General features: G+C 38.3%; 1 protein-coding gene across 2 annotated transcripts in view; it reads left to right on the top strand.

The window, feature by feature from the left end:
* sema3e (sema domain, immunoglobulin domain (Ig), short basic domain, secreted, (semaphorin) 3E) overlaps nt 1-13,176 on the top strand; it is a 41,422-nt gene extending 28,246 nt beyond the window's left edge. For both annotated transcript variants that reach the window (XM_066684376.1, XM_066684375.1), the window contains exons 7-17: nt 1,413-1,555; nt 2,474-2,588; nt 4,690-4,759; nt 5,542-5,686; nt 6,425-6,647; nt 6,890-6,981; nt 7,073-7,114; nt 7,810-7,976; nt 9,645-9,712; nt 10,019-10,146; nt 11,509-13,176. In XM_066684376.1, coding sequence (XP_066540473.1) covers nt 1,413-1,555; nt 2,474-2,588; nt 4,690-4,759; nt 5,542-5,686; nt 6,425-6,647; nt 6,890-6,981; nt 7,073-7,114; nt 7,810-7,976; nt 9,645-9,712; nt 10,019-10,146; nt 11,509-11,964 — 1,649 coding nt within the window. In that variant the 3' untranslated portion in view covers nt 11,965-13,176. The remainder of the gene's footprint in view (nt 1-1,412; nt 1,556-2,473; nt 2,589-4,689; nt 4,760-5,541; nt 5,687-6,424; nt 6,648-6,889; nt 6,982-7,072; nt 7,115-7,809; nt 7,977-9,644; nt 9,713-10,018; nt 10,147-11,508) is intronic.
* The last annotated feature ends 10,235 nt before the right edge of the window (nt 13,177-23,411 follow it).

The raw sequence follows: 23,411 nt of genomic DNA, 5'->3' as shown, positions 1-23,411 counted from the left end.
TTACCCTGTGTATACATTTGTGAGGGTGTGCGCAATACATTTAAAACCGAGGCTAAGGCCAGTAACTATTAACAAAAAGGTGTCATCTGAGTGTTAAGTATTTTCAGGCTTGTGCTAAGATAGGTTTGAAATGTTAATAATTGTTTCCCAGTGAAAAGCGAGGTGCCTCACACTCTGTCTAAAGCATGTAATCACAGTCATAACAGAATCTTCTCTGAAATGGTCAGGAAAAGAAAAGAAGAGAAGGGGGAAATGCTGTTTAATATGTTGTAGCTTAATATATAAAGTGTTTATTCAAAATAATGCTAAATGTCTAATTGTCTATTATAAAGCCCGATTTGTACTTCAGCGTTGATTCGACACAAAACCTACGCCGTAGAATACACAAGAGCCCTACACTGTTGCAAGCATTTATACTTCTGCGTTGGTGTCTGCATCACTCTGCAATTACACCGACACACCACTAGGGCTGAATCTCAAACATCTTCCTCTACACTATGTAGCACAATGTAGTGGTGCAGTAGAATTACTTTTATAAATCTTTAAAGTGCGCTATTATAGGAGTAGGTCATTGTTTGGGACAGAGCAGGGTTTACATTAGACGCCAGGAAAGTAAACTAAAGTAATACAAAGCCGACACCATTTTTTGTGTATCGCGTCTTGATATTTTTTCCCCACGGAGACCTCCGTATTCTTCCTTTGTTCAACATTTATATTCATCCCTGAAGCCCACACCATGTCTGAGGAAATCTCTCGCTATTAATTTTCTGTGGTCTGCATCTGTGCGTGTGGAGGAGAGGAGTTCATGTTTCTGTACATCTTCGGTTTGGCATAAACATGTCCATCCGGCTTCTGACCAATCACAGTCGTTGTGGTCTGTGTCCAAGCGACGCTTAGTTACATTTTTGGCGAGGTGCACTCAGGCGTATAATAAGACGTATAAGTAGAAATTGGGCTTTACAGTAGCAGTAGGCTCTATATTTATTCATGTTTGTGGAGAGATGGATACAAGAGTTCAGAAGCATGTGCTTAGGAGTTAACATACACTATAAAGAAAAGCATAGAGAACAAGATGAATATACATGAACACTTAAACAGAAATACAAGCCTGTAAACACGGAGCTTAAATAACAAGAGGCAAAGGGATCGACCTGTGAGCTAGCTAGTTTACATGATTGCCAAGAGCTCACAGATGTGGGAGCATAGTTAATGGAGCCAGGTGGGGAAACAGAGTACAAGGCAAACACAACACCAAAACACTGATACAGAAAACAGCAATGGATTCTGAAAATATTACTCTAATTCACTCTTCCATTAATTGCTTTGTCATTTATAAAATATTATTTTGCTAAGAATTACTAGGAAGTAAATAAACTGGTGCAAAAACCTTGTTTGTTTGATTTTTTCCCCAGAGCCTAAGTTTGTAGGATCTGTGGTGATCCCTGACAATGATGACCCTGCGGATGACAAAGTATACTTCTTCTTCACCGAGAGAGTGCCAAACACAGAGGGAGGACACAAGGCCGTCTACAGCAGAGTGGCCAGAGTGTGTGCTGTAGGTATCAAATTTGAAAGATTAAATTATATGAGCATATCTGTAATTTTAAATTATGCATTCATTAGCCATAGTTACTTAAAAATAATGGTCCTTAAAGGGTTCTTTAGTAAAGAAAATGGTTCTATACAGAACCCTGAACACTTGAAGAACATTTTTCATGATTAAAGTGTTTTTTTGCATTGTGAATGGGTTCTTCAGATTGCTGGAGAATGCGCTATTGAGTGTTCTATGTAGCACCATTTAGAACAGGGTTCTATAGGGCACCAAAAATGGTTCTTCTATTCTTACGATGTCAAGCATATTACAATAGAAGAACCGTTATTTTATTGCTACTATAACAGACGGTAGTCAATCCGTACCTCTTCCTTACTGTGTGAGTCCTTTTTCACACTGTCCTTCCATGGTCAGTAACTCCACGAGACAGCCAAAGAGACTGTTTCATTTGGGTAACATTGGTGTAGTGGTTGTGTATTAGTGTGTGTTGGGCTGGTACAAGTGGATCAGACACAGCAGTGACAATATTAATGGTAGAACTACAAAGTTGATGTTAAGTGGAGCGGATAAAATGGGTCGTGAGTATAGAATTAACACTTTAATGTTTTTGCTAATGGTTTTGTATTCTTCTTGTCACATGTGAACCTACTAAGTCTGTTTTTCCTGTTTTTACCAATGTTTACATTTTACATTTTTACATTTTATATGGCCATCTAACAAATGAACCAAATAATTTCTATATTCTATCAAGTTATCATTTTGCAGAGTGCATTGACCCCCTCTAATTTATGACAAATAAAACGTGAGTGGCTGGTAAAAACTAAGTAACAAGTGGCACTCAAATCTAAGATGCCATTACCTGTCTCTGTCAAAGGCTAAATAAAAGTGTCAGTCAAATGCTAAGTCCACATTGTTTCTCAGAATGACCAGGGTGGTCAGCGGATGTTGGTGAATAAGTGGAGCTCATTTCTGAAGGCTCGTTTGATCTGCTCCGTGACAGGACCCAATGGCATTGACACACACTTTGATGAGCTGGGTAAGAGTTTCTTTTTATTGTTTCCTTTTCCATTTCTCCATCTCGTGTCTTCAGTCTGACTTCCGTCTTCCTTCCATTTGAGTGACAGTTACCAAAATTTCTGAAATCTTCCCTTAAACTGATTGTTCAGAGCATTTAACATAGTGCAGGTCTCAGGATATAGCCCATAAAATATGACATTTGGTGAGATTCATTATGCAGTGTTCAGCCTGAGGCATTTAGGAAGTTGGAAATATCAGTTGCATTTACAAGAAATGCTATTTAGTGTCAGTGTGTCTATATGGAAAGCTGGATTGTAGCCAGAGGACACGTGGCTACATGATGAGTTTGATAAAAAGGAGAGGAGCCTCATCAGCATGCATAGAGGGAGTGAGAGGAAAGGGATGACTGCTCCTGAGTGTGGAGCCCTTCTCCATTTCAAGCTTCCAGAAGCAGCCAGAGTGAAGTAGACTTTTCAAATTGTCTTTTACATTGTGTCTCCACAGGCTGTGGAAAATTGAACACATGGTAAATGTATGCCACCTGTAGTTATTCTTTATTAGATGCAAAATTCTTTCACCTAAAAGTGTGGTTTTACTGAAAGCCATCCCACACCATGTGTGGACACTCACATGTTTAATGTCACCATTATATCAAAACATACATACAGTTCAATTTAGGCCATCTAAATTGCCCCTTAATTGCACAGTGATTCTTTACATCATTGACTGGCTGTATCAGAGATGTTGCTTTAACCCTCTATTGCATGGTGTTGTTTCAGGGTAACATACTAATTTTCCCTCAGTATCACAATCACAAAAAAACATACACCAGTAAAAAAATGCCCATTTTAAAAATGAGAAAGCAAAGGAAGCCAATAGACTGCTTATATTTGGTTATATCACTTTTCCCACCGTGTTCCAGCCTTTTTTCCTCAACTGTGCTCACACATGGCAGCCGTTTGAAATTTGAGGAAAAGTGACATTTACTTGAGGATTTTCATGAATTAAAAATATTTTCACAATTTTGGGTCAGTTCTGATTTCATTATCATCCACTGTTTGTTTTCTTTGAACAAATATTTTGTAAATTGATAAAATAGCTATGTTGCTTGAAAGCAACAACATGCAACAGTGAATAGAGGATTACATGTGTTTATGGTTCCTAGCAATATGCCACACAGATGGAAGAATACTAAAAAATATAAAAATAATTGTCATTTGCCTTCTTTTTGATTATAAATAACTAAATTTATGATATTTTTTTCAGTTTGTACTCATCTGTGCATAGGCTAAGATATGTTGATGCTATAAGCTTTGTGCGCTCAGCGGGTGTGTGTGCTCCCACACACATTGGTAAATACATTCATGAATTCAGCCTTTGTTCTTCAGCACTTATGAACAATAAAAAATTGGTTTTATGTATTTCTGGATTTCTTAGCCTAAAGACTGGACTGAGAATGTATGAATACAATTGATATATATATATATATATATATATATATATATATATATATATATATATATATATATATATATATATATATATATATATATATATATATTTATTTATTTATTATTTTTTTTTTTTTGTGTGTATTGCTGCTTGTAGATAACCAAGCACCCCTCCACTAAAATGACAGCTGATACTGTGTTATTTTGTCAGTAAAAATGGTCTTTTTAAATGTAGTTGTTTAATCAATACTTTCATAAAATATGATTTGCTATAAAATAAAAACATATAAACATATTTATTTAGGAATATTCATGCATGTTGTTGCACTAAAGTAAATACTTAAATCAACCCCCTATTACCACTGTTTTTTTTACATTACTATTATAATTGTTCATTGTACTCTATGGAAGGTAACAAAATGTGTGAAAATATTTACTAAGAACTTCATAGCAGTATGATTCTTTATCTAATAAATGTATAAACAATGCATAATTGCTAGCATCACTTATTTGCTAATTATGGGCATGAATACAATAATATATTATTCCTAATATGAACTCATATAAAGTGTGTAAATAGTTAAAAAAAGAAGTTATGAGCTTTTGATATTTTATTTGAGAGTCAAATTCCTTTCTCTTACTCATCTTTGTGTCTGCCTGTTTGTATAGAGGATGTTTTTGTGCTGAAGAAGAAAGACGAGAAGAATCCTGAAATCTTTGGCTTGTTCAGCACCACCAGGTAAGAATAGAACAGTGTATAATGTGTATGTTCTCAGCATTATATGTTGGATATTTTGGATCCATAAGAAGATATATTCTCTAGTCTATGAATCCCATCATGTCCGCTATATTATTTCAGTAAAGTGACTCTAGGAAAGTGAAGAATTTTAATATTTTGGTTTATTTAAAAAACTGAAGTAAGAATTGTTCACAGTAGTGGTGATAGGAACTAGACCTCCCCACAATCAGTATCCTGGTGACTGACCTCTAAACACTAACTCATTATTGTAGAAGCTTTCATATGAAGTGAATGCATTGTCGCTTGTTTGAAATAAATTTAAATTTCATTCACTGTGGAGACACAAATAAAGCTTAGTGTTCATTCTGTTTTACCTTTTTCAATATTACATATCGTCACTGCCCAACTGAAACATGTATGTGCATATTTGTGGATTTCTAGTAGCTGTCCTTCACAATTTCATGATAAATGTTCCAATATTACTTGGAATAAAACCTTTCAAGTCAAGTCAAGACAGCTAAACGAGAATCCAGAAACGCACATTGCTAACGGGAGCTAGAGTAGCCGCTGCCACACAGGGGCACACAGGACCGCTGCCACACAGGGCGCCGCCATTTTGTTTGCTAACTTGACAAAAAATGAATGGAAGCTAATAAAGAGCCATTAGGATGTCTTCGTTTTTCCAGTGCTAATTTATGGCTATTTATTTTTTTCATTTGTTTTTGAGAGAATTAGTTGTTTGGACAGAAATGTTTTAACACTTTTCTACTGTTTTCTTTCAGTGCAGTGTTTAAAGGTTATGCAGTATGTATGTACAACATGGAGGAGATCCGTGCAGTTTTTAATGGGCCATTTGCCCACCGGGAGCGTGATGACCACCACTGGACCATTTATGAAGGCAAAGTGCCATACCCTCGTCCTGGATCTGTAAGTCACACATGAAAGCTGTATATTGCCTGCATGCTTTTGAAGGAGAATATTCCCCACAGTGAATCATGCAGTAGTGCAGGGTCAGAGCCTGGACCCACAGATCCTGAAAATTGTTTTTTTTCCTCACTGAGTTTATAGAACGTCAGGCTGTTCTCTGTTAGACCTTTTCCCCTGTGAGCCACAGTATATTCAGAGGTCTATTTTCAGAATGAGTTGTGCAACTTCAAACCTTGTTGTCATGTTATTTCAGCTCGTAAAAGAACCTATACCCACACCCAAAACACTCAGGCACCCATTAGTTTTCCTGTTATACCTCATTTTTGATCATTTAAATATACTTGGTTTATAATAATCTACTTGTTCTAAAAGCCTATTAAGAGTAATACAGTGGAAAAAGAGTACTGTGCAAAAGTTGGCACGTGGACTAATAATCTATCTATAATAATCAAACTGATGTGTTAAAATCAATTGCCACTTGATATAGTTCATACATATGTTTGGTTTTAAAGATTATGCATTTGGTAAAGATGGGTGTAGTCACGGCCTATTGGGGTCTATATGCTGTCTGAGTCGAGAGCGTGGGTTCAGACGAGGGTTACATCTGAGATCTGCTGGGACACCCTGGGATCACAAATCTGAATAAGCAAGGCCAAAATGTTTATGTAGTTTTTAAAGAGATTTTTTTCTCCCCTCTCTCTCTCTCTCTCTCTCTCTCTCTCTCTCTCTCTCTTCCAGTGTGCCAGTAAGATTAATGGGGGTCAGTTCTCCAGTTCTAAGGAGTACCCAGATGAGGTTCTGCGATTTGTGCGTTCACATCCCCTCATGTTCCAACCGGTTCAGCCAGTTCACAGACAACCAATTCTGTTGGAAACAGATGGTGGACGCAGGCTCACTGAGCTCGCTGTTGACAGAGTAGAGGCGGAGGATGGACATTATAATGTCTTGTTCATCGGAACAGGTATTTTAAAAACCCACATATCAACTAAAATCTAAAGATTTTATCCGTTCACATATTTCAACTATATGATAGTATTGACTGGCGCCCCCTCCAGGGTGTGTTCCTGCCTTGCGCCCAATGATTCGAATTAGGCTCCAGACTCACCTCGACCCTGAACTGGATAAGCGGTTACAGACAGTGAATGAATGAATGATAGTATGAATATGGAAATGGGAATTAATCAAATTTTTATCTCTCTCCAGATGATTCAGTCGTGCTAAAGGTTATCACTATTTTTAACAAGGAGTCTAACACAGTTGAAGAAGTGCTTTTGGAAGAGCTTCAAGTATTCAAGGTAAATATAACAAACTTAAATTAGTTTGAATCTTAGATTAAATTATCTGTATATTTATTAATACAGATCATATCTATCCCTCTCCACACAGGTCCCTGTGCCTATCACAGAAATCATCATCTCCACTAAAAGAGTAAGACACTGTCGCTGTTCTAGAATGCAGTTTTTTTCCTCACCATGAGATGGTGATATTGAGCAATTAAATTTTAAAATGTTGCTTTGACAAAAAGTGAGGTGACAGTGATTAAATGTGATATGGTAAATTTATAGGAAATATGTAAGTACACATTCCACAAGAGTAATGTTAAAAAAACCCATAAACATAGACATTTATTCCTTATGCCAGCAAATACTAGTTATAATGTTATGAACATTGTGAATCTGTTTGTAATCTCTTTTTATGGTCCCTTATTATTGGAGCAACTTTAATATTATTTACAGTTTTCTTGAAGAAGCTAAATGAATAAAACAAATAATATGAGAGAAAAATCATTGTGTGAAGAAGTGCCTTTTTATTTCAGGAAAATATAACATATTAATATTAATTTATTTATTATATTTAAATTTTATTTTAATATTGTGATTTCGTTGGAAATGTAAGAGACCACTTTTTGGAAAATCTAATCAACTTTTAAGACAAAATTCAGAGGTGTGAAAAATTCTCCCTTCGGGGAATTTTATTGGAAAACTGAGAGCAAGACTTCCATATAAGTTTTATATTTTCTGGTTGATAGTAATTTAGATTAAAAAATAAACAAATTATATTATATTTTAATGCTCATTTGTTAAAGCAATTAATTGAACTATATTTTGTTTGCCTTACTGCAGCAGCAGCTGTATGTTGGGTCTGAGCTGGGTGTGGCTCAGGTTCGTGTGCATCAGTGTGGTCTGTATGGCTCTGCCTGTGCAGACTGCTGTCTGGCAAGAGACCCCTACTGCGCCTGGGATGGACACACCTGCTCCAGATACTACCCTGCTGGCATTTATACCAAGAGGTATGTATTCACATATTTGAAGTTATAATTATTTCATTATTTTTGGGAGTAGGACCACACCCAAACTCCTCCCCTCAGCCCTATATATACCCTGCAAACTCACGAGTCATTTCCGCATCGGACAAACTTGCTCCCACCTCCACCCTGTCTCCACCTTTTACAGACGTGCTCTGTACTCTGTATATATATATATATATATATATATGTATATATACAGACTGTTCCTGTCCTGGAAGCTCCACTGCTGTGCTTTAGTGAAAGAAGACACAGTTTTCAATTACAATTGTTAGAGACTAAGGCAGGAATGTGCTTGTGGTGAGAGTGTGTGATGTCTCACTTCACCTCCTGCTGTCTAGCTCTCAATCAGCTGTCTCCCACTCGTCACCTTCTGCTTCACCGTCTCACAATGCCTGTGTGTGTGTGTGTGCTGATAAACGCTGGCGATAATTGTCTTCCTGAGGTTCTAGCCCTTCATCTGATCAGTCAGTGATGTGTCAGTTTATTGGATTTCTGCTGCTCACAGAGGCTCTCTGATGTCTCGCTCCAGTGTGAGGCTTGTGTGTTACGCTTGTGTTTGTGTTGGACTTTTTCTTCTCGTCAGAGTGAAGGGTTACTGTGGGTGTTTCCCTAATCAAACTCAAAGCGCTGTCTCTTCTCTCTGCATGCCTATCAGCTTGAACCCGTTACAGCTTTATGCTAACACCTCCCACTCATACTAATGCCCGACACACTCTCATTCTGCATGTACAGCCAAACGGAGAAATCGCAAATAATCAGTGCCAAGCACCAGTCAGAGCAATCATGCTCGGTATGATGACAAAATAGATTAGCTACTCTCAAATGATTTCTCTCTGAGATGAAACAGTGGGGGAGCTTCTCTCTCTCTCTCTCTCTTTTGCTGTCTCTCTCTCTCCCTCCAATCTCTCTCCATCTATCTATCTATCCATCTCTCTGTCACTCTATATATATCTGCATGTCTTTATCTCTCTCTCTGTCTCTGCCTCTATATGCCTCCATCTCTCCGTTTCTAACACTCACCTACCTGTCTGTCCTCTCTTTTCTGCTCTCTCATTTCACTCTCTTTGCTTCTCTTTGTCTGTCACTCCCAATATATATTCTACCTCACCTCTATCTCTTCTGTCCCTTCTCCATTTCGCAATCTCTGCCATTGTGTTTGTGAACCTTAATGTACAAACAAGGATTTTTATCTTCATGCAATTTAGTTATTCTATCATTATTTATGTTCATCACTCTCACTTCTGCCTTTCATTCCTTCTCCCACTGTCTTTGCCTCTCTTTGTCTGTCACTCCCTATATCTCTCTTTTCTAGCCCTTTCGCTCATCTCCCTTTCTCCCCCTTCTCTTGCTCTGCCTCTCTTATATTCCTCGTTTTTCTGTCTCTTTACCTCTGTCTCTCTTCCTTTTTCCACTGCATTGGTTCAGTTCTTTTTCTCTCCCCTTGTTCTGCTTCTTTTTCGCCTCTCTGCAATGTTGGCTTTGTTCACACTGCAGTCAATAACGGTGTTATGAAATGTGTCAGACAGGTTGGGTACTGTTAAACAGAGGGAGTTCATATCACTTCACTTTTTTCATTCTCTCTCTCTCTCTCTCTCTCTCTCTCTCTCTCTCTCTCTCTCTCTCTCTCTGTCTCTCTCTCTGTGTCTCCAGGCGCTTCAGAAGGCAAGATGTCCGTCATGGCAATGCTGTTCAGCAGTGTAACGGTCTCCAGCTGAATGGTTAGTGCTAGGAAGTTGCTCTATTGATCTGTGAGGCAGTTGGAGTTCAGAGAATTGAGACCAGATCTACCCCCAGACTCTATTAATACAAGCCATAAAATGACTAATAATGCATGTGGGGGGAGAGATTCTGCCAGACATTTATTTCATTTCTCAGTTCATAGAATTTGCCTTACACAGCAGTGCAAACTTTTGCTATGCCTTGATTAGAACTGTTACTTTGGGATTTTTCTACTGTCATTTAGTTCTGTATTTAAGTGTGTGTGTGTGTGTGTGTGTGTGTGTGTGTGTGTGTGTGTATTTCAGAGGCTCAGACTGCATTAGAGAAACTGGTATATGGTGTGGAGAAGAACAGCACTCTGTTAGAGTGCCGACCCCGGTCTCTGCAGGCTTTACTCATTTGGTACAAGTTGAAAGGACTGGATATGGAAGAGGTATGGAAAAACTGACACATGCACACAACAATCAGCTATAACTTTGCAGCCACCTCATTTTTTTTCTACACTCACTCTCCATTTTATCAGCTTCACTTTCAATAGAGAGGCACTTTATAGTCTCTAGTCCATTTGTTGCTCTGCGTATTTAGTTAGCCCACTTTTACCCTGTTATTTAATGGTTAGGACTATTACAGCCATACACACTAACACAACGCACATATCAAAATATCAGTGTCACTGCAGTGCTAAAAGTATCCATTACCCAATTAATGCCTGCTCTGAGGTGGTAAAATGTTAGTACTAATGACTGAAGAGCAACAGATGAATGGCTGTAATCATAGAAGTACAAAGTGTAAGTTCACGCTCAGAAAAAAAGGTAGGGTAGAGGTACATTATTTGTCCAAAAGCTCCAAACTGTGTAAATGTACCTTTAAAAGAACAACAGCAGTTTTAAAGTCCATTTTTCCCCTAAAGGTACATTACATTCTCTTCCTCAGAAGGGGAGAGAGCAATTTGTAATGATTAAATCTCCAGGACTTTATTTACATCTACAATTAATATACAATATGGCACAAATATGTTCCCTAAGTGAATGTACAAAAATATATCCTTGATGGTGACAGTTTTTTCTGATTACATGTACAATCAGTGCATAAACAAGAAAGTGGCTTCAATGTTGATTGCTGTTACCACACATAAAGCATTTCTGGACATAGGGATTGTGTTATTTCGAGACAAGCTGGAAAAAATCTGGAGGGTCATGAACAGGGAGAGGCTAATTGTTATTCACACTTCATCTTTAATCTTCATACTGCAGTCCACAGGTCTGATAAAGAAACATTCAAATCCTTTCTAGTTAGTAATGAGACATTCTCATGACTTTATTTCAGAAATAAAAGAATGACTAACACTTCATTTGGATTATAAGCAAAGCTGTTTCTAAGCTTCAGTTGAACAATGGCTGCACAGATAAAATGGGCAAGCTGGCTGATGGTACCCATGGTGAAAATATATGGAAAGAAATAACACAAATGTGCTTGTAGCATTTCTCCAAGGGGACACATTAAACCCCTTTTCCACAAGTTATTACAGTTCCCTGTGGTCTTAATGAAACCTCTGTGAAATGCTGTTTTCCAAATACCTCAAGGATCAAACAACACAGCGCAGTTTTCACCCTGTCTAAACGGCCCTGTTCAGAAGGACAGGTTTCAGCAGTTGTTCCTTTAAATGAGAATGAGCCACAGCTCTATTATATATGTTATAATTTGTAATGCAAATGAATACAGTTATGCATTTGCTGAATATATGCCTGATAATGATATTCATTTCTCTCCACTTTGTATTCTCTCCAACTCTTAGATAAAAGGTGATGAGCACTTTATTCAAACAACTCACGGTCTGTTGTTTTTGTCAACGAAGAAGTCAGACGCTGGTGTGTATGTGTGCCAGTCAGAAGAGCATGGCTTTGTTCAGACTATAGCGAGGGTGACTCTGGAGGTGCTGGAGGAGGAGAGGGTGGAGAGTCTGTTCAGTCGAGGAGAATATGAAGAGAGGGAGGTCCAGTTCAGATCTTCACCATGCTCGTTTCCCAGCCTGTCTTCATCCCCTACTGCCACCAAGCTCTGGTACAAAGACTTCATGCAGCTGATTGGCTACAGTAACTTTCAGCGAGTGGAGCAGTACTGCGAGAGAGTGTGGTGTGCTTCTGACAGAAAGAGGAAGAAGCTCAAAGGCCTCCCACCCAAATGGCGCCTGTCTCAAGGGGCCGAGCGCCACGGGAAAGCTCGGGCACCCAGACACACGAGGCACCACTGAGGATCATGTGGGAACACAGAAATACCCTGAACTGATTTTACAGACCACAGGGTTGCACTCATGTTTTCAGCTCATATTCAGACCTGTTTTGCCCATTATAATGTAATATGAATGATAAAATGTAGAAAGATGTGTAAAGTTATAGAAGTACCATGTACGAATTGTTTTTCCAGACACAGGCAAGTCCATTATTAAAAATAAAAGTACTAAACAAGGGTCCTTTAGAGCAGCCCCACATTTGGTTCACATAAAGAGACCCTCTTAAAATAACCTCACATAAGGTAAAGGTTCTAATGGGTTTTTTTTCACCAGAACCATTTAAGGAAGCTTTAGGAGAGAAGAGTGTACTCTTATGCTTAACTGCATTTCCAATAGGAATTTGTTTAGGGAAAAAAAATATTTTCGTCTTGGACACGACTGTGTTTGGAAACCTTGTCCTTGGTCTGGAATGTGCTAGACAGTAGAAGGTGGAATGTTTTATTTGTGTAACTTTGTGTTTGGTGGTAAAGCTAGTTCTGAAGTGTGGAACCTATTACAGTTTTGCTGAAGTTGCTTATATAGTGACTTATATAGCATTTTCTCGTGAATGAGGCTGGGTAGCATTTTGAAAAGAGATTCTAAAAACGAATCAGAATGACCACACTGATTCATTTCACACCGTGACAAACATGAGCATGCAGTGATTCTGTTTGCAACGACGCGAGCTGTCATGTGAGAAGCTGCCGAATAACTTTTCTTTGCTTGACAGCCTGAATTTGGGATTTCAGAACAATCCCTTCCTCCTTGTATAGGATGACTCATCACTTCAAAAAAGAGCAAGCACCCTTCATCCTCCAAATCCCTGCTCACAAAGAGAGGCACAGCTCTGCGCACATTCTTTATTCTTTACGTATTTATCGTTTCTATTTTATAATAAATTATTATAGTTGGTGTTTAGTAGTGGTTTAGGTAATGTGCTAGTTGGAACTGGAAATATGTTACTGTTTGTGTTAAATGTTTCAAGGTTTCTAGGTTTAGTGTAATGCCCCTCATCAAAAGCCATGCTTTCTGCATTTAGAAGAAATCCACTGACAGACAAGTATTGGACCTAACCACATTTACAACAGGAATCAGCTTCATAATTATGATGATCCATATTATAACCTCCACACTGTTGTAAATGTACTGTAATTGTTTAAAGATTGATTCCAGTGTAGAAACCTGTTTATATGTAGTCCAATAAATGCCATAAATACTTTTTTCTGTTTTTAATCATTTATGGTATGTTTGCTGATGTGCAATTAGTAGCATGTTCAATAGCGTTGATGAGTTAAGCTGAAACGAGTACCACAGTGACATCTGATATCTGGCAATGGTAAGCTACATTTACACTAGGAAATTGTCCTTATTTCACAGAAGAGCCTCTTTTACAATTTATATTGCAGTTTCACAATCTCTCCATTTAGAACCTAAAAAAGCACACCGGTTAAAATTATAAAATGGTGCTCTAATGTCCCTGTGGAAGATGGCAGCAATGGAATCTGTATCATATTAATAGCTTCTTTGATGCTATTGGATTGGTCAGTTTGAGCTGTTTTCTAAATCAAATTATTTATATAATAATTATTTATATATACCTTCTGTTGTATGGTCCACATCTGAAATGTTCTCTGTGCTGTAATGCACTTTAATCTCAGAAATAGCTTGCTGACTGAGAAACTTACACGTAAACACTACAATTTTAATTAACATATTAGCCTCGGCATTACTTAATATTGGTGGTGGTGGAGTCTTTTAAGAACATTTTCAAGTGCAAACAAGCAGTGGTTTTCCTTCACTCATATTAATAAAGGCATTAAGTTTAGGGGGATTACATTAATCCAAGTCAAAATGCAGCATGCAGTTCAACTACTTCTAATACATTTCATCATCACATTAGGACACCTAGTCATGCAGTACTCTTTTTCAATCATCAGGTGCAGTCATACAGTACAGTTGTATTTTGAAAGATAACACAGGCAAAAATATCTTACCTCATAAAACAGTTCATGAATTTCAGTAACCTGTCAATGTACATATGGAATTTTGTGTAGAATGATTAAAACCACATTTAAACTTCAACATATGTTTTCTCTGCTGTAATACTGTCCCTGTACAATTTCAGAGCTAGCACAGTGGCAAAATCCTGACAGTGCAGGGCATGGTTATGCATGTTAAAGAAGGGACATTTCTATCATTCCTCTATACAACTGCATCCAGTTCAGGGTTGGGCAATCGAGCTAAAAAAATGAGTGTATATGGCACCAGACCTGATGAAGTGAAGCAAAGCAGGTAGAAAGGCTCCAATTGTCTTTGAATGAATGAAATGTACTCTTTGGGTGCTGCCACAGACAAAAGCTGAGAGGCACTTAGTTCTGAGCTCAAGGCAGCATTTTAGAGAATGCACAAACCATTGCTGTCTTCATGGTTTGTTTGGACACTTCTACCTCCACTGGCCTAAGCCTGTGTTCCACTGCCGATACTTTCAAGTACTGCTCAGAAGCTCCTGCATACGATGTTGGGAGGTCATACCCAGGGCCAAATCTGTCTTGACCTTTTCAAGTTATGATACTGTAAATTGTGAGGTTGGACATGGACTAGCTGTCATGAGCTGGGATTGGCATGGGTTAGAGCAAATGTTGTGTGGGGCAAATGTTGATTTGACCCAGATTTGTTCAGGGACTTTAATCTTGAAATGTTTCTGACTTTTTTTTTATCTGAGTTGACTACACACACACACACACACACATATATATATATATATATATATATATATATATATATATATATATATATATATATATATATATATATATATATATATATATATCAGTGGCGGATGCTGGTCTTTCAAGGAGGGGAAGCTCAATTTCGGCCTTGGCCCATGTGAAGTGTGTCCGCCTGTGAGTGCTTTGTGACGGTGGAGGGGCTCATCAGCAACCGCTGGACAGAAACTGCGATAGAAGTCAGAAAGAGTGATAGAAGTCAGTCTCCAAACACAAGCAGCTACAAAAAAACCACCAGAAATAGAAGCTCGATTTGTCGCTAGTCGTTTTTAACAAAGAAAATGCTGCTAAGAGGACTTAAAAAGTCTGGTTCAACGAAGAACAGAATGAAAATGTAATGCTCCCTCGGATCTTTACACCAAAGGGTCGCTGATTCGCTCATATCACTGTCAATCAAAAAGGGATTCAGCCTCAGACAGATCATCCAATCATCATGCAGAAGCTGAGCGTCCGGGCCAGCCGAGGCCAGCCCACTGCCCCGTAGACCCCCAGAGACGCTGAGCGTCCGATGGGCGGGACAAAGCCCAGCATTTATCCAATCACTCGTCTTGTTTCACTGCACTTCGCTGCTTCACTATTGAACTCTGTGGACGCTCAGCGTCCTCACTGTTTAAATCACTGTGAAGGGAATGACTGAGAGGAAAGCCGCCTCTTTACCAGTGATAAGAAGCTGATTCTGAACAAACGTTGAGCGCGTTGTAGTGCATATTCATTCAATAACATGTACACACAACAGTATATATTTGATCATTTTAGGGGAAGCTGAGCTTCCCTTGCAGTCTTAGAGCAATCGCCTCTGATATATATATATATATATATATATATATATATATATAATTATTATTATTATTATTATTATTATTATCGCCGCCGCCTCAGCCTCTGCAACCCTGGACTGACCGATGTAACGAGATAACGAGCAACGTCCAGGCTTTAGCGAGCCCCTTCCGAGGATTGATCGCTAAAGCCGTGACGCTTAGGGCACTGCATTCACTGCACGCTAAAATACAAACAGAGCAGAAGACAATATTCAGCTGAACAGAACAGCAACCTTCATGAACAAGAGCGGTGCAGGCTCCCTCTAGAAACGAAATACACGGCCATTTGTGTTGTTATGGCTTGTAATATATGAAAACAAATATCATTCAATATAACAGGAAAGTGTAGAGATGTTTTGCAATGGGAGGTAAGTTTCTTATACTTATATGATAGGCTACCACCTCCTGTGGCCCTTAGGATTTTCAAATGAAGAGTGGCGAAATGGCTTACACTGCCTTCAATAGGGCTATCATGTTAATCATTCAGTCTGCAGTTTCCAAAGTCAATTGGGTCTGTAAAAACTCAGACATCTCTGTCGCTGGATATTTCAGCTACATACTATTTAGTGATTACAACAGACGTTTTTGACCTATAGGCTGTTTACTGTTCAGAGCTTTGAGATTTGGAACTTGCAATTCATATGTGAAAGCAAAGGATATTTTTACTCTTAATGTTGTAGAGCCAAACATGGCCAACAGCCAGAACACATTTACTACTAATCATTTACAACTTATATAAAATAAACGGCCCTTTCAAATTGCATTCAGCTACTGAATGAGTATTTCCTATAATTACACAGCTGATCGTTCATGTAGACAAAGAAATTAAGTGCAGTTAATATAAAATGTTTATCAGTGTGTAGGAACCTGTGCCAGCTCTTTACTGTGTAAATAGCTCTAGTCTGTGCACAGCAGATGTCCCTTTGATTTTTAAATTTCCCAAATAACTGAACAGACAAAATTAATAATGCTATACATGTTCATGCCAACAATGTTACACAATAGACAACTCCTCGTAACATTTGTGTAGTTTTTCCCCTGTTTGCAGTTGTAACCACCTCTACACTTCTGGGTGAATTTTACACAATATGTTGGGAAATAGCTTTTGGAGATTGATTGAATTCTTCTTAAATGAATTCAGGAACTGATGTTGGATGATTAGTTCTGGATAAGAAACACCACTCCAATGCATTACCTAAGGTATTCAGTGGTGCACCATCACTCCAGGAACATTTTTCACTGTTCCACAGGCCAATGGTCTCTAGCATTGACCATGGTGGCTTTATGCTCTGGTGCAGCTTCTACAGATTCATGTGGTAATTCAATTGACCATATTTTTCTACCAGAGTATACCAGCTGTGGGTTTAGCTGAGCATTCATCAGTAAGAGTGCAGTTGAGTCCATTGAGGGACTGTCATGAAACGTTTGGATATTTGGTATGTTTCAGGACTAAACACAAAATTGTGTGCTGTGTATCTAATTAAGGACAGTCTACTTATTTTGTTGGCTAGAAATGATGTGGTAACTCTGTTCTCCTCTCCAGAACTCTTCTTCCACTGTGTGTATGCTATAAACAAACCAATCTGGACTATTATTTTTACAAGGAGGAATTTTGCTGCCAGTGGATGTAATTCTGCAAGTTTAAGCATGTCTTCCCTCGGGCTGTGGAGGAGCTGAATTTATCAAGCTTGGCTGATTTTGTACTCATTGTTAGCAAATGATAGCCGTAGGTGTATTGACGCTTTCTGTAACAGAAGAATAAGTTGAATTTCCTAAGCACATTCCATTCCTGCTGCTTGCAGAGGTCAGGCTGAAGATAGCTTATGTCAGTGTCCCTGGGCCGTTCAACATTGTTTTTAGATCAATATCTGAGACTGAGACCATTACCAGCTTATCAAGGCCTGTCCCCTCCAACAGAATTTATGTTTTGTTGTCAAATTAAATGTATGAATTTATAGACCTATACAGAAGCTACTTGGTTTTGTAAACTGTTTTTACTTTCTTGATGTGCACACATTTATATTAATTGAGGTCCAGTTTGTATTGATGTTAATGTTCAGGTATTTACAAGTTTGTCAGGTCTTTATGTCCCTAACCATTTCTTCTGTTTTCTGTCTCGTATATATCAGAGTGCAAATGGGCCTCGTAATGAGCAACATAAATGCCAGTCTACAACTTCCAAACCACATTGTGAACAAAATGCTGCCATTGTAATCTGTATTTATTAATTGAGATTAATTAATTGCCAGTCTAATTACTAGTGTGTTTTCTGCTTACATGTCTACGTACAGATGTAATGCACATCTCATTTATGATTTGGAACATCATTTGTGATTTGGAACTCACAGAGAACTTGACAATAAATAAAAATTCTTACCCTTGAAATCACATTCATCCTTTGATTACTACAGTGCTGAGAATTTTAATTGGTGTACATAAATACATCCAAACTACCACTGCCACTGGCTAGGCCTTTTAATGCTGGTTTTCTAAACTACTAATAGTCATGGTAGTGCAACTGGGTTTAATTCAGTTTTTAGAAATGGAAATCAATGGCTTCAGCTCTATGCCGGGATTATTTCCTGAAAGAGTTACTGTAAAACTGCAGAATGCAGTGTAAAATGTATACCAGTTAGCCATAACATTTAAACCTGTGTTACATTTTGTGCAGATTACCTTTACGCCATCAAAATAGCTCTGTCTTTTTGATGCATAGACTCTACAAGACCTCTGTAGGTGTTCTGTGGTATCTGGCATCAAGCACATGCACTGTGTACTGGGACCTTTCTAACATACCCATCATAAACGTTTTTCAGCAATATGTCCTACAGTAGCTCTCTAAGATTAGCCTTTGTTGCCCACATGCACCAGTGAACCTTGAAGGCCCTCATTTTTGGTATGCGCTGAATACCCCCAAAAGACCTGCTGTTCTGGTGTTTTTCCTGATTAATTTTTCTAGACATCATAATTTGGCTTTTGTCAAGTCACTCCAAACTATACGCATGCCCGTTTATCCTGCTTTCAACACATCAACCTGCAGAACTGATTGTTCACTTGCTGCCTAGTACATCCCACCATTTGACAGGTGCCTTTGTAACAGGATAATCAATGTTATTCACATTGCTTGTCATGTCATTGTTTTTTATGTTGTGGCTGATCGGTGTGCTTTAATGTTTTGCAAGTTTCAGATAGAATATTTGAAATTATTTTAAAAGCCTCCTTGTATAATATATCTTGTATAATTATCTATAATATATCCTTGTATAATTACATCTAATTTGGACCACCTCAGAGGGTCTGGTCTTTGCTATGGTCACTTTAAGATTTTCCTGCTTTATGAACATTGAAGCATTCTTAAATTTCAGTTATAGTTGGTATAATGTAGCTCAGTAAATACATTTCATTGCAGTAGTTTCCTGATTGGGAATCTTCAGGGTCTGAGATTTAAATGTAACATTTGCTAGCAACTATGAAAAGGCATTTCAAAACTCACTTTTCCTTCCTGCTCTATCTCTCGTAGCCTTTTCAGATCAGATTTGTCACTTTTTGCCATTCTGTCTTCCTTAAACGGTTATTTTTAGCTGATGTTGAGGAGCATGTGGGTGACAGCGCAGAGTGATTGGTATGGGCTTCTCTTCTTTGCCCTTTCTGCATGACTTCTCATTGTTCTGAGCATGGTGTTGAACTCTGAGGTTCAGGCTAAATTGAAAGCATTATTCCCTCACTGAGAAAGATAAACTACCTGCCAAACTGTAATCTCTGCCAGGCAACGCCTCTGTTCAGATTATATTCACTAAAAAATAAATTCCTACAGCTGCAGGGTAGTTTTGGGAACAATAACCAAATATTGTAATGCTTCAATGCTGCAATGCTCATAATTACCCAAAACCTCTGCTTATAAAAGCATAGCAAATTCTGAGAGAGATTAGATATTAAAGGCATATATAATATTCAATGTTTCATCTTTGGTAACCGGTTCTTCCTGATTAGGGTCTTGCAGGCTACAGAAAGAAAATAAAAGCAAAATAAATCAATTGGAAATGCTGTGGAAAAAGAAATAAACACTGTACAACAGTGTACACTATCTTTTTGACACTTAGTTAAAAACATTTCTTAGCTTGATACTCTTTTTAGCAGGGCCATCATCACATGGAGGATAAGTCCAAATGAACTGAGAACCTGCAGGTTCACCTTTACTCTTCAGATTCTCAGAACAGGATTTTGTGTGTGTGTGTGTGTGTGTGTGTGTGTGTGTGTGTGTGTTTGTGTGGGTGGGTGGGTGGGGGGTCATGCCTTATCTTCATTTTAACAAGATATACTCATAGAGATGTCTTTCTTACTACGTAGCATGTGTATGTCCAATGCCTGTTACTCACTGCGCAAACCTTTCATCTCACTTTCAGGAAGATGCGCAAGAGGAATTGATGGCTTCAGTTAAAATAATTACTCTCATATTAACATTTAGGCAATATTCACAAATCTCACCTAAAGCTAAACATCTGTTGTGCTTAATGACGGCAGTGAATAGTTCTCTCTCTCTCCTTTATCTTGTACGCTCATTATAGATATTTTTGATATTTGGTTTTGGCCTAAGAAATAAGCAAATAATTACATCTGAAACTGCATTGCTGCACCAATTATTACATCTTTTGATGTTTGTAGAAGTGTTTAACCAGTGGTTCTCAAAGTGTTTGTGTGTGTGTGTGTGTGTGCTTGGGGGGGGGCAAACAAGCTAAGAATGTTTGAGCACTGCTAGCATAAGATGGAAGATGGACAAGTTTGTGTGAGCTAAATATGCAGCAGATGAGTTTTTCTCAAGCCACAACCTCCAAAGGGAAAACAAGAAAATATGATGAGGCATATCTCAAAGCAAGCTCATACCAGTCACTGAAGAGATTCATTCACTCATTCATTATCTGTAATTAGTTATCCAGTTCAGGTTCGCGGGGGTCTGGAGCCTACCTGGATTCACTGGGCGCAAGGCAGGAATACACCTTGAAGGGGGCGTCATTCCTTCACAGGACAACATACACACACACACACACACACACACACACACACACATATCCACTCACACCTACGGACACTTTTGAGTCACCAATCCTACCAGCATGTGTTTTTGGACCATAGGGGAGAACTCTTCACAGACAGTCACCTGGACCTCCAGTTCCCTGGAGCTGTGTGACTGCGACACTACCTGCTGCACCACTGTGCCGCCCACTGAAGAGATGTGGGGATTAAATATGTCATTTTTGTAGAGCAAGTTTTTAAAGTTTATAATTTTTTTGTTTTTTGTGCAGGGAAGCAATTAGGAGCTAATATGTTTAACAATGACAAGTACAATCACTTTATTTTTGTTTTTTTCTATAAATATATATGGAATATTGTATGAATGTGTAATCATATTCCAGTGGAGCTTGGAAGTAAAAGATGTGTAAGTATTGGGGGGTAGTTATACTTTTTTTTTTAACCTGGACTGCTTTTTGAATTAAGCAAAATACAGGGCACTCAGCACAGAAATATTTATATACTTCAGTCTTTAAAGGCACTGTAGCAAAAAAAAACCTAATCCCAAATGTATGAAGATATCATTAGCTGAGTATCCCTGAATAAAAAACGTAGCTTGTGGCGTTAAATACAGTGTTAGATGTCAAAATTAATTTAATGCTCAGCTGCATTACTTCATTATTATGCAGCATAACATTTTTGTGTTATTTTGTGGTATTTTGTTTTGCACATATTCAGACCTAAGAAATCATTTCGATTTGCTCAGCAGTAGAGAGACTGAATGTCAGTGTGTTTGTTGTTGTATAAAACAGCATTTCCTTTTGGCTTTATCTAGGCTGGCAGTGTTGTTCAGTCCTTTGAGAGGACTCCATGCAACGTGTCTGTGCTGATATCATCACCATACAGAGAGCATGGCTAAATCCCATTGCTCTTTATCAAAGTCCATCAGCTCACAAATAAGCACTTGTCTTTGACATGAGGCCAAAGCGAGAGGAGACAGAAAAGTGCAGGTAAACAAGGGCACTTTAACCTGCAGATGATATGAGGTTGAGTTGAATGAATAGGGCTTGTTTATATCATAATAAATGTAGGAATCCAGAGCACTTTCTGTAAACATAGCTGTAAAACAGAATGAGACTCCTGTCCCTGTAAACTTTCTGTATGAATGAAAACGTGGGTGTTAGAAGTTGGTATGCACTTATGGGCAAGTTGGACTTAACAGTTTCTCCAACTGCCTTGCAGTAGGTACCTTTATGTGCAAAGATTTTTCCAATCCGATTTCATACAGATTCAGACTGAGGTGTTTATTTACACTCTACCCAACAGTCTGAGTAAACCTTCATTACATTCACAAGTTATCCGAACCAGTAAAACGTAGAGTAACATTTACTATATACGTTGCCATGACAACTAGCTTCATATGAGTTCAATCAATTTTTATTCTGGAAAACAGACTAATACAAATTTTATTATATCTCTCATAGTTGTTGGTAATAAATATAAGCATTATATAAAATGATTGTGCTAAAAATGTTGACACTGTGCTGGATTAAAATTATTTACTAATCTTATTTATAAAGGATAACAAAATAACCTAATAAAGGAAAAAAAATGTAAATTGGACTGTGAATGAAAAAGTGCTAAAATGTGGCATTTTGTCTAAAATTCTGTTTAATTACCAGTGGTACACTAGTGGGCCACCAACTTTGCCCTCAGTGGGCCAACAGTGGTCCGCCGTCTCCGTTATCAGGGGCACAACATATTTTAAGAGCCCCTATGCCAGTGATAATATGTGTTACTGTTGCCTTGTACAGGCTAGGTTCTTTCGCCAAGTACCATGTCATCGCCAATCAGTTTGGCATCCAAAAAAAAAACACAGTGAAGAAGTTTACCTGTTTTGCAAAGTGATGCTACAATCGCCCATTAAACAACTTATAAAAGTCCCAAATGACGAGCAAGCCTTGGAGATGGCCTGCAGATTTGAAGCAACAGCCCAGATACCTCAGATAATGGGTCTAATTGATGGGACACATTTGGCTTTTGCCTCCCTTCTATTTTGTAAATAGAAAGGGCTGGCACTCCTACGTACTTCAAAGAGTCGTTGATGACAAAGGCTGGTAAGTAAATTTCACAGCGTGACATTTTAATACTGCATTACACATTTGTAATGTTTTATCGTTGCAGTCCATACAGTATATAAAACAGAATCTATGTTGAGCCACATTCTCAAGTTAGAAACTTGATTAAATATGTGTATACTGTGTACACAGAATTCTTAAAGCCTTTTTGTAGTTATGGTATATAATATCCATTCTAGCTTTATAGGCAGTCAAGACATTGAGGGAGAAGTTCGGCTCCTGATTGTTAGTGACCCTGCTTACCCCTTACTTCAGTGTTTCCCAGACTTTTTCTTGCCGTGATCCTCGTTTGTTGATGAGAATATTTTCGAGCACCAGAGCAAAAGTCATTCAGAGTTTACCTCGGCTCACTTCGGGTAGGGGTAGAGATGGCTTTTGGTAAGTTTAAGTCTAGGGGGTGAGTTTTGCTGAAAAGAAGTGACTTCCACTTCTCATTTGCACCTACAATGATTCCTGAGCTTTGCATAAAGCTTCCTGCGAGAAACAGGAAGACGGTGTAGGTACAAACTGGCTGGAAGTGTTTAATGAAAGTAGTGAAATCTTACATGAACACATTCAGTCAGTAAATACATCCACCAGCACCAGTGGTACCAATGCAAGGGAGGTACTGACCAAGTATTTAGCCAACCAGTTCCCCCTACGGCAAGGTCACATACACTAAACCTTTACAGAAAATAACT

Source organism: Hoplias malabaricus, chromosome 11 (genome assembly GCF_029633855.1).
Source record: "Hoplias malabaricus isolate fHopMal1 chromosome 11, fHopMal1.hap1, whole genome shotgun sequence".
NCBI classification, from domain to species: Eukaryota; Metazoa; Chordata; class Actinopteri; order Characiformes; family Erythrinidae; genus Hoplias; species Hoplias malabaricus.
Note: the sequence above shows the minus strand (reverse complement) of the source record. Positions and strands in the feature narration are given on the sequence as shown.